Raw genomic sequence first — 12,130 nt, 5'->3', positions numbered from 1 at the left:
GACCTAGGGGAGGCTCCAGGCTCCTGGCTCCTGCCTTCGGATCCTCACATCTCCAGCCATTGCAGTCAATTGGAGAGTGAACCAGCAGATGGAAGACCTTTCTTTCTCTCTGCCTCTCCTTCTCTCTCTGCGAAATTCTTTCAAATAAATAAATAAATCTAATTTAAAAAATCTGCTTCATTAATTCAGCCATAATCTACCATTTTATTGCCAGCTATCATAAACCAGAATTAACTTCATTAGAGCTAATGTCTCAAGATAAGTAAGCCAGTTTTCTATGTTTTTCAATTTAGAAAAAATTATGTATTTACTTGAAAGGGAGGGAGGGAGGGATGGAGAGTGAGGAAGAGATCTCCAACAGCCGGGATCCAATTTGAGTCTCCCACGTGGGTGGCAGGGATCCAGTTGCTTGAGCCATAACCTGCTGCCTCCCAGGCCGTGCATTGGCAGGAAGCTGAAATCAGGAGTGGATCCAGAACTCAAATCCAAGTACTCTGACAAGGGATGTGGGCGTCCCGAGTGGCGACTCAGAGACTGCGCTAGACAGCTGCCCTGTGTGTGGCACTTTTCTGTTCCTTCCTAGTGCATCATCTTGCTAGAGCTACCATGACAAAGTGGCACAGACTGGGGGGCTTACACGACACGTGTATCAGCTCACAGTTCAGCAGGCCAGAAGGGCGAGGTAAAGGCAGCAGCCTGGTTGCTTCCTTCTGAGGGCTGTAAGGGAGAATGTATCACACCTGCCCGCCTACCTTCTGCAGGCTGCTGGCAATCCGAGATTCTTTGGCTTGTAGGGGCCTCACACAGATCTCTGCCTTCATGCACAAAGGTGCTCTCCCATGTACACATCTGTCTCTGCGTCCAAACTGCCCCACTTTACAGGGACATGTCCTCACGGCTTCATCTATTTTTAAAACATTTATTTATTTACTTATTTATTTGAAAGTCAGAGTAACACAGAGAGAAGGAGAGGCAGAGAGAGAGAGAGAGAGAGAGAGAGAGAGAGAGGTCTTCCATCTGCTGGTTCACTCCCCAGGTGGCTGCAATGCTGGAGCTGGGCTGACCCGAAGCCGGGAGCCAGGAGCTTCTTCTGGGTCTCCCACACAGGTGCAGGGGCCCAAGCATTTGGGCCATCTTCTACTGCTTTCCCAGGCCATAGCAGAGAGCTGGATCGGAAGTGGAGCAGCCAGGACTCGAACCGGCGCCCATATAGGATGCCAGCACTGCAGGCGGCAGCTTTACCCACTTCGCCACAGCGTCGGCCCCAAATTGGCTTCATCTTAACTTGAGCATCATCCACATAGTCTCTATTTCCAAATAGGATCCCATTCGCAGGCACTGCTGGTTAGAACGTCCACGTCTTTCGGGAGACACAATTCGACCCATACCACTGGCGTAAAAGAAGGTCGATTAAGCATTGCCCCTTCATTGCATGCTCCTGGATATCCTCAAGGACTTGCCTAAAGACCAAGAATCCTTATGATAAACGTGTAGGAATTACATTGCAGCTTGAGTCCTTTTCCTCGTGTGTGTAGGCGTGTGTGCGCGTGGCTTTGCTTGTTTTCTGGCGAGCGTGTCCTATCCTGTTGAACCAGCCCTTTGCTAACAGGGCAAACCTGGAGATCAGCTATGCCAAAGGACTCCAGAAACTGGCACTCAAGCTGAACAAAGCCTTACAGAACACCAGGAAAAAGTAAGTATCGTGGCAGAGGTAAGGCAAACGTCGTCGTCAGGAATCAGAAAGAGCAACGCAAGTTCTCAATTCCAGCTTACAACTGTGGCAGCTTCAGGTCAGGCACGGCGCCAGCTCTGGGGCACTTCCTGTGTGCCAAGCGCTGGGCTAAATGTTCCACCTTCAGAGCAGCCCTAGAGAGCCTCATTATTATCCGTATTCCAGGTGAGGACCCACGGTGTGGCGAGTGTATACAGACGAGTCACAGAGCTGCATCCATGCCTGGTCTTGATGACCCCCAAGCCCACATTCATAGCAGACCTCGGTGTTAATATTTAACTCAGGCCGTGGTGTGGTTCAGTCACAAGGTCTTGGAGTCTGGAAATGTGAATCGCTGTTTCTGCTGTGACCTTGGACATGTCACCCAGCCTGTCCATGTCTTGGTTTCTGCCTCTACCTAGACAGAGTCATGACGCAAGGTCCTTCAAATAGTTTGTGAAAATGTGCAATTGCAGAGCAAGTTTATTTTGGTGCAAAACAATTTCGAAATCCATGCATAAGTTTTCCATAGTATGTATTTCCATGAATTTTTTGAAGACCCTTTGTCTGTTGCTCCATTGTGTATATATATGTGACTACATATACCTGTGTATGGGGGCGGGGGGGAGGGAGTGCACATTAAATGGGATAATATATCCAAATAGCTTAGCACCTCAGGTGCTAAAAAATACTGGTTCATATTCTTTCTATATTGCAGCACTTAGAGTGAAGTAGATTTCTTGTTTTGGAGGAGAAAAAGATATTGGTGTTCTAAAAATGATCCATGCGTGCTAATTTGCTATAAAAATTCTTCCTACAAAAATTCTTGACTAATGCATGCAGACTAACTCTAACCCAGTAGTGCTATTGCAAAGGCCTCTAAGGGTGATGAAAGAGGGAAAAAGGGAAGGCCAAGAAGAAGCCTAACGGGGTTCAAATGCCCACTCTGCCTTAGGCATCACTGGCGAGAGCAAGAGATGATTTTGAAATTGCCCTGGCTTTTAGCTCTGTTTTTATTTTTGAGAGCCTTATAGTAGACTACAGAAGAGCCAAGAGAGCACAGTGGTTGGTGATGGATAGACTTTTATTGAGACTGGCCAGTTTTGAATTCTAACTCTACCACTTTAAAATGGAAACGGAAGGTTACTGGGAGGATTAAATGAGATAATACAAGATATGTGCTTAGCAGAATACCTGAAACAGAGCAAAATCTCCTCACATGTTCATTACTTTGATTCTAATTCCCTCCCAAATAACAAGAAGGGTGGGAGTGCAGAGACATGCCTTACTGTGCTGCAACCCGTGCTGCCAAAGAGCTGGCTGATCCAGAAAGTTCCATCAACCAGGATTAGTACAGGCTCTAATAACACACACTCACTGACTGTTTTTCCAAACCATCATCTGTGCTGGGTGCTTTTACGGTACTTCTACTTTCAAAGATCAGTTAAGTGAGGGGAGAGAAGCTGATTATTCAAGGGCTGGCAGGAAACAATGGGAAGGCTCTTCTTTCAGACTGTGGTCCTTAGAGGCCCACATGCTGGATTCGCCACCCTGCTGCCCAGCCGCACTGAGGGGCAAATGTGACATTCTCTCCCCAAAGGTGTGCCTGGCATCCATTATAAATCATGAACTTTATTGAAGTTTAATTCACAAAGCATAATAATCACCTATTTTGAGTACATGGCTTGGTCAGTTTTCACAGGCGTGTGCACTGTGTACCTCCCAAAAGCAAAGCAGGCGTTTTCTTCGTGCCGAAAGAGTTCTTGTGCCTGTGGGTGTTGCAGTTGATTTCTCAACAATGTTGCAGTGGATTCCTTTCTGAGAGGAGGAGTGTGGTGGGGGCAAGAGTGGGCAAGAGGCGCGGAGTCACCACACAGACTCCGGGAGTCGGGTGAAAGCAGGCCTGAGACGAGCAGCCCGCAGATTCATTTATTTGAGTTAGTACAACAGCTTATATAGCCAAGACCAGCCAATCCAGTCAAGGGGCGGTCTATGCCCCAACCAATCACAGCCTGTTGCCAGGCAGTTTCCAAAGCCATACAATCACAGCCTGTTGCCAGTCAGGCTCTTGTCGCCAGGCAGTTTCTGAAACCATCCAATCACAGCCTGCCATCAGGCTCTATTGTCATGTGGTTTCCTCTGTTGTCATGTGGTTTCTGAAGCCATCCAATCACGGCCTGTTGCCAGGCAGTTTCTGTTGTCAGCGGCCATCTTGGCATGACCTTTTCACCTCAGTGGCCATCTTGGCATGAACTTTTCACCTCATTCCACCACATGTGGGCACATCTTCCCCTTCCTAGCCCCAAGCACCCACCCATCTGCCTCCTGTCTGTGCACAGTCCCTTTGTCTGCTCTGGAGTTCCCCATCACTGGAGGCATGTGATAGCTGCTGGCGCTGTTTCGTGTCTGCCTTTGGACATCATTCTTGCATCCAGTTTTCCCCATGCTCAGACTTAGGGTGCAAACTACAGCACCTGGAGGCCAAACTTCTATTCCATCCTCACTCTGACGGTAGTGCAGCTCCTTCCCCTCGCTCTGCACCCAAATCCACACAGACCTGTGGTCCCTGAGATTCATTCACGTGCTGGGTTTATTGTCCTGGATTCCATGGGCTGTTGGAAGCTAAGTCCCCTCTGCAGAGCTAAGAACACACTTCCTAACCCTCCTGCAGAGATGGTCTGGGGGCCTCCTGTCACCAGCCTGTTCCCAACCTTGGCCATTAGAGTACCCCGATTTCCTGCACAGCGGAAATGAAAAATGAAAATCTAAGCTTCAAATGCCTAAGGAAAAAGCAGCAAATAGAATGACTGGAGTGCAAATAAATACCTGGGCAGAATTTAAGTTTATGGAGAAACTGAAATGAGGTTGGGGAAATGCGTGCAACGGCTGTCGGCAGGTGATCAGACGCCATGTTTTATTTCCCAGCGTTTACTGCGGAAAGGATACTCATCCCTGTTGCCCTCTGTCTTTGCCTCTAGCTGTCTCAGCAGCGCCTGGGCCTGGGCCGCAGAGGGCATGAAGTCCACAGCAGACCTGCATCAGTGAGTGCTCCCAGCCCTGACCCTGGCTTCCCTCCAAACCCAAAGGGAGTTTGTGGTGCTAAGTGGGTGCAGTGCAAATATCCCACTTCAAATTTGCACTGGATACACACACCAGAACACACCATTTTATTTCCCCGGAAAGTAATTTGGAAGGTAGATGTAAACCCTCATCTGGCGCTTGTGTGTCTTTGATGTTCTATTTTCAGAAAACTCGGCAGAGCAATTGAGTTGGAGGCGATAAAACCGACTCATCAAATCCTGAGTGTACAAGAGAAGAAGAGAAAATCAGTGAGTCTAAACCTTTTCTTCTCCCCAGTTTAAAACAAGATTTTTGTCTTTGGCCCAAGGAGGAAAAGGTATTCTGAGAGTGGTACTAGGTTTCGGGAATTTATCATAAAAATAAACAGAGTCCTATTATCATAGTGAAAAAGTGGGAACTCCTGCAGTCAGAAATAACTATGAATTCAAGCCTGAGAATGCTATGAACTCTTAACAAATTTATTATAGAGGAATTCAATCACTTGGAGACTTTTTCATAACATAATGATATGTTAAAAAGATTTAAAAAAAAGAAAATGAAAAATCCAAAATAATATAATCCCAATGTTACCAAAAATGGATAGAAAAAAGCTGGAAGACCCTTCCCGAAATGTTACTAAGAATTATCTTTAGGTGGCAGAATTGGGGGCTTGTTATTTTTATTATTTTGTATTTCTTTGTTCTTTCAATTTCTTCATTTAACTTGTAAATAGAAAATAATAAGCACAGTTCTTAAAAAGATGCTTTTCTATGCTTATTAACTTAAGATTATGAAAAGACATTAATGAGTACAATCATCAAGTATCCTTAAAACGAAAGAAAATTAACTAAGCAATTCTTTTTGGGGTATCTGGTCCTCTTTCAGGGTAACTTCTAGTCCTCTGTACCTTTCTTTCAGAAGTTTCATTTGTGCTCCTGTGCCTTTTCCTCTATGTGTCATGCAGTCATTAAACACTCCAAACCATGTCACCAGGCAATATCAGTGGGTGCTGGCCTCATGTTCGGGCTATCATTTGGGATGGTCACATCCCACATCAGAGCGCCTGAGTCTGACATCCAGCTCTGGCTCCTGACTCTAGCTTCCTGCTGATGCACTCCCTGAGAAACAACAGTGATGGCTCAGAATGAGGGACCTGGATTGAATTCTCGGCTTTCAGCTTTGGCCTGGCCTAGTCTCAGCCATTGTGGACATTAGGGAAGTGAACCAGGAGATGGGAGCTCTCTCTTTCTCTGTGTGTGTGTCTTGCAAAACTAAGATTAACAAATAATAAATAAATAAATAAATAAATAAATAAAGGGACGTTAGTTATAATTAAGAATTCAGGAGTACCTGGATTTGAATCCCATCTCTACTTCTGTTTCCGGCTTCTTACTAATGTGCACCCTGGGAGGCAGCTGGTGATGGCCCAAGCATTTGGGTCCCTGCCACCTATGTGGGAGACCTGGATTTAATTCTGAGCTCCAAGCTTCAGCGTGGCCCAGTCTTGTCTGCTGTGGGCATTTGAGAAGTGAATCAATGGTAGAAGATCTCTCTTTCTCTCTCCCCTCTCTGTTATTCTGCCTTTCAAATAAATAAAAATCTTTTAAAATAAAGAGAGAGTGAATGAAAGAAAGAGAGAAAGAAAGAAACCAGACCTCCAAAGCCATGAGTTGAAATAAACCTCTTCCATTCATAAGCAGTCTGTCCTAGGTGTTTACTTGTAATGAAAGTCTGATTAATAGAGCCCACCTGCTAATACCATCACATTGTGGGAAAAGGCTTCAACCTATGAATTTGGGGAGGGTGGGGCACAAACAATTGGTCTACAGCCTTAACTAAACAAGAAGAAAGCAATAACGCTTTCCCTTTTTTCCCTTGCAATAGCTTGATAATGAAGTTGAGAAGACAGCTAACCTTGTCCTTAGCAACTGGAATCAGCAAATTAAGGCAAGTATGCACAAATATCACTGTGTGAACTCCATTTTTGGCATTGAGCCTTTTTGCCGTTGCACAAGTATGATCACATGTTCTAGCATTAGTACTTCTAAATGCTAACTGAAGAGAAAAATGTTTCCTCACTTGAGTTGTTACCTTAATACATCTTCCAGCTTAATCAATAGAAGAGCAACACTCTAAGTATGATTATTTACAGCTAACAAATATGTAGCAATAACAATTTTGTGCCAAGTCCTACATCTTTGTATAATTAATCATCACAACAACTCAATGCGATATGGGACTTTGCATTGTTATTTTGCAGATTGATAAACTGAGACACAGAGAGTTAAGTCATTTTCTCAAAAGATAACAGTTGGACCAAGAATTGTTACAAATCATTGGGCTCCAATGTCACTTCTCTTAACCATTACCTTGTACTGATGGTCTCTGTATAATTTGCAATTTAGGGAAAGTGGCTATTACCACTTGGGATTTTTCATTTGTAGAAGAGTGTTTATGCTCTCTCCCTCAGTAGTGAGAGGGGCATGGCGTGAGGTAGGTAGTGACATGTGAGGGGGAATGCACACACGTTTATATGGTCCACTCGTGCACAACACTGCACTAAGAGATGATCTTTGTTTTCTAGTGCCTTAAGTTACTTGGTGGGGCTAAGCCTCTGCCTGAGGTGCTGGCATCCCATATGGGCACCGGTTCGTGTCCTGTCGCTCCCCCGCTTCACGGAGGAACGACACTAGACCCTGTGCTGTTCTTTTGTCTGCTCGGCCCTTCCGGGTTTGCTGCTGGTTCTTCCCGGGTTGGCTGCTGATCCTTCCACCTCCGTGGAAGGGCGGCTCCCCTTGCCACTTTCCCCACTTCCGCGGGGGAGTAGCACATCGCCAGCCGGCTCTCTCGGGGGCTGCTCAGATGTTATCCTGATGTTCCCTTTAGATGTTCCTGGTGCATGTTGTCTCTCTCCTCCTTTATAGTCCTCTTCCACCAATCCCAACTCTGCTACCCACATGCCGAGTACGCTGCTCTCCTCCAATCAGGAGCAGGATCAGCTCCTGCAGGTTATTGGTCGAACTGGAGGCAGCTGTGTAAAAGTTGTTTACTCCTCTCCCAGCGCCATATTGTGGGAGAGCAGATGCACAGAATAAGTCTTAATTCCAGTAACTTAGTCTAGTCCGAGTTGCTCCCCACAGTGTCCCAGATGCTGTTCTTCCCATTCAGCTCTCTGCTATGGTCTGGGAAAGCAGAAGATGGCCCATGTGCTTGGGCCCCTGCACCCATGTGGGAGACCCGGAATTAGGTCCTGGTTCCTGAACGGCCCAGCTGCAGCCATTGCAGCCATTTGGGGAGTGAACCAGCAATTAGAAGACCTCTCTCTCTGTCTCTCCCTCTCTCTGTAACTATACCTCTCAAATAAATAAATAAATCTGTAAAAAAAAAAAAAAAAAAGATGCCTAGATACCATTTGAACAGAAAATAGAAAATGAATGCTAACTAGAGGAATTGCGGTCTGATGTGAGAAGCTGGAGCATGTCATTATAACTTCTTTTTAAAAACTCTTTATAAGTTCTTAAGGGGTGACAATCACAAAGAGTCCCTGTGAACAGAAGACTATTCTAAAATAAGTGAGTACAGGAAGAAGTCATTTGAAGTAGGAAAGATCTGCTAAGAAAACCCAGTGATCCTCTTTGAGGCAACTTGGACTCCAAGAGTTAAAATTTTCTCTTCTCATCTCCAAGTTCGTGTCCAAAGAGAACCTTTGCAAGTAAACATCCTCTACTACCAAATAACCAGATGCCCTCAGAAACAGGTGGTCTTGGCATCGCTTCTGGAACTGAGGAATCCACAGCCAGAAATGTTTGAGATATAGGAATTCCTTACCAGTAGTTGTCCTAGTAAATGCAAGATTGCAAGGATCATTTTTGTAATACATATTTAATGTTCCAGAAAAGATATCTAGTCATTGGTTTTCAGTTTTGCTCTTCAGTTTATGAGCCTTCTTAAAATGCATTTACTTTTAAAAATCAATCTTCTTTCAATATTCAGCTTTCACAGGAAATGCAGCACAATGGACCAAAATCCAGGAATGGTGCGCAGGAGCTAAAACTGCTTCCAAGAACCAAAAGCATCTTTCATTATTTCCCAGTTCCTACCAAGTCATTTGCTAAGTGAAGTGATACTATTTTTTATGAAGGATGACAGAGAAATTAGAGAACATAAAATTCTTGAGCCATACTAATTTTCTCCCCAATTGCAATTCAAGAGATCCAGGCTGTGGATAATGAAGTGCAGTCTACTTGGGAAGCACAATACAAGCCTTAAAGAGCCAGTGCACGTGCCTCACAGCCCCATCCATCAGCAGGCGTGTAACCAACTGAAGGTGGAGGAAGAGGGCCGTGTTCCTTCCTGTCCCATGCACAGCCTTTGCGTGCTGGTTTTGAGAGGCAGAAGGCTTTGCCTCTGATTCCCAAGATCAAAGCCCTCAGACAGGCAGGCTTCGTTCGCTCCTTTCATTATCTGGCTTGACAGTTTTTGCAGTCTTGAGGTGAAAAGCCAGAGAGTCTTTGAGCTCAGTGCCTGAGAGGCTGACTCCAGCTTCAGCCAAGTTCCAACTGTAGAAAAGGAAATGGTCTTCTGATCATAACCCGCTCTGAGATTTGAGGCGGCACCAGGAGGGAGGCTGAGCGCTTTCTCCTTCCCCATCACCTCTGTGTGTCTCTCGCCCCAACCAAGGCACAGCGTTTCACAGGATGCCTGGCAAATGCCCAGCTCCCAAGCCTGGGCATCAGGGAGCAAGATGTCTACCTTTGCTGCAACGTGTGAGAGAGCATTTGTTTTTTTTTTTAAAGATGTATTTATTGGGAGATGCCGCTAAGCCTCCACCTGTTGTACTCCCCAAATGGCTGCAATGGCAAAAGCTGGGCTGTTCCAAACCCAGAAGCCCTGGGCTTTTTCCAGGTCGCCCACGTCGGTGCAGGGGCCCAGGTACTTGGGCCATCTTCCACTGCTTCCCCAGGTGCATGAGCAGAGAGCTGGATCAGAATTGGAGCAGGCCAGCGCCGCGGCTCACTAGGCTAATCCTCCGCCTTGCGGCACACTGGGTTCTAGACCCGGTTGGGGCGCTGGATTCCGTCCCGGTTGCCCCTCTTCCAGGCCAGCTCTCTGCTGTGGCCAGGGAGTGCAGTGGAGGATGGCCCAAGTGCTTGGGCCCTGCACCCCATGGGAGACCAGGATAAGTACCTGGCTCCTGCCATCGGATCAGCGCAGTGCCATTGGAAGACCTTTCTCTCTGTCTCTCTCTCTCACTGTCCACTCGAACCAGCACCCACATGGGATGCTGGCAGCCCAGGCAACAGCTCTAGGCCCTATGCCACAGCACGCCCCCCCCCCCCCCCCCCGAGAGAGCATTTAAAAACTACTTCAGTTGTGGTCCAGATTCCTTTAAGACATCACGCTGGAAGTCTTCAGTGTCTGTGGTGGTATTTTCTGCGGTAAGACCATTTTGCTAGCTAGAAAAATGCTTCCGAGTTTTGCAGGCCTTTGGTGATTTAGCAGAATATATAACCCTCACGAGTGTATCCATGTAATGAAAAGATGCACTGTGGTTCTCAGGGCACGTGCGCACTGCCTGCTATTTTAGGCAGCTTTTGAGGTGAGGGTGGGAAGGAAGAACAAGAAATGAGCAATCATTCAAGCTAGCCCATGATCCAAACAGAAAAACTCTTCTCCATTTTTTTTTTCTTCTATGTGTGTTTTTGACTCTAGGCCAAGAAGAAATTAATGGTGAGCACCAAGAAGCATGAAGCCCTTTTCCATCTTGTAGAGAGCTCCAGGCAATCTGCGACTGAAAAGGAGAAGCGGAAGGTAAGCTGTCCCAGCCGACCCGGCGCGTGCGGCTCTGAGACGGATGCGCTGCGCGCCCTTCGCCCACCACCCCCACCCTGCACGAGAGAACCAGCCGACTCCTCCCTCTGCATGGGGTCCCTGCAGAGCTGCAGCTTGGCAGCGCGTGAAAGAGGATTCCAAGTCATTCCGGGTTCACCTTTGTTGTTAAAAAGTATTCCAAGCCGGCGCCGTGGCTCAATAGGCTAATCCTCCACCTTGCGGCGCCGGCACACCGGGTTCTAATCCCGGTTGGGGCGCCGGATTCTGTCCCGGTTGCCCCTCTTCCAGGCCAGCTCTCTGCTATGGCCAGGGAGTGCAGTGGAGGATGGCCCAGGTGCTTGGGCCCTGCACCCCATGGGAGACCAGGAAAAGCACCTGGCTCCTGGCTCCTGCCAGGATCAGCGCGGTGCGCCGGCTGCAGCGGCGGCCATTGGAGGGTGAACCAACGGCAAAGGAAGACCTTTCTCTCTGCGTCTCTCTCTCTCACTATCCACTCTGCCTGTCAAAAAAAAAAAAAAAAAAAAAAGAAAAAAAAAAAAAAAAGTATTCCTGAGCGGGTGTTTGGTTCAGTGGCTCGGAACACTTGGATCCCGTGGTTGGAATGACTGGTTTGAGTCCTGGCTACTCAGCTTCTGATGCAGCTTCTAGCTGGTGTGCATCCACTGGGGACAGTAGATGCTGGTTTGGGTTTTTTGATCCCTGATACCTGCATGGGAGACCTGGATGGAATTCTGGCCTCCCGGCTTCAGCCTGCCCTGCTCTGGCTGCTGTGTGCATTCGGGCAGTGAACCAGTGGATAGAAAATCTCTCTTTCTCTCTCTCTCTCTCTCTTTGCTTCTGTCTTTCAGATGGAATGAAAATAAAATTTTTTTAAAATATTATTGGCAGGACAAATTAGACCAATGTCCAAATTTTGAAAGGGAATCCTATTAATAAAAACAATTCTCAGCTCACACGCCATCTAAGTCTAAATATATATACTTTATATGTAATTTGCATATTATACATAGTCCTTATGTATAACACTAGTATTTGAGGAACTCTATAGAGCATTAAAAAGTGGAGGTTAACAGATTCTGCCTGACGCCAGCTCTCAGTTCCACTTTCTGCTAATGCAGAGCCTGGGAGACTGCAGTGATGGCGCCAGTTGGGTCCCCGCCACTCACATGGGACACTTGGATTTTTTTTTTTTTAACTTTTATTTAATGAATATACGTTTCCAAAGTACGAATAATGGATTACTATGGCTTCCCCCCAATACCGTCCCTCCCACCCACAACCCTCCCCTTTCCCACTCCCTCTCCCCTTCCATTCACATCAAGATTCATTTTCGATTATCTTAATATACAGAAGATCAGCTTAGTATACATTAAGTAAGGATTTCAACAGTTTGCTCCCACACAGAAACATAAAGTGAAAAATAATAGATGATTTTTTTTAATGATGATGAAATCAGATCAGACCTATTGTCGACACTTGGATTTTATTACTATTGCTCTGTCTCTTTGCCTCTTAAAAAGCAGTAGA

At 46.4% G+C, this 12,130-nt stretch overlaps 1 protein-coding gene across 3 annotated transcripts in view; it reads left to right on the top strand.

The window, feature by feature from the left end:
* The window catches only part of NOSTRIN (nitric oxide synthase trafficking), a 63,495-nt gene that overhangs the window by 23,996 nt on the left and 27,369 nt on the right, over positions 1 to 12,130 (top strand). The window contains exons 3-7 of one of the 3 annotated variants that reach the window (XM_008258703.5): positions 1,610 to 1,693; positions 4,690 to 4,752; positions 4,959 to 5,040; positions 6,656 to 6,718; positions 10,484 to 10,582. In XM_008258703.5, coding sequence (XP_008256925.3) covers positions 1,610 to 1,693; positions 4,690 to 4,752; positions 4,959 to 5,040; positions 6,656 to 6,718; positions 10,484 to 10,582 — 391 coding nt within the window. Of the gene's footprint in view, positions 1 to 1,609; positions 1,694 to 4,636; positions 4,753 to 4,958; positions 5,041 to 6,655; positions 6,719 to 10,483; positions 10,583 to 12,130 lie in introns of all 3 variants that reach the window. The other 2 variants (XM_089328242.1, XM_070070729.2) reach the window with 2 other exon arrangements.

The sequence above is a fragment of the Oryctolagus cuniculus genome, chromosome 3 (assembly GCF_051225735.1).
Source record: "Oryctolagus cuniculus isolate XC-2025 breed Fujian yellow rabbit chromosome 3, ASM5122573v1, whole genome shotgun sequence".
NCBI classification, from domain to species: Eukaryota; Metazoa; Chordata; class Mammalia; order Lagomorpha; family Leporidae; genus Oryctolagus; species Oryctolagus cuniculus.
This window is presented reverse-complemented; position numbering and strand designations above follow the sequence as displayed.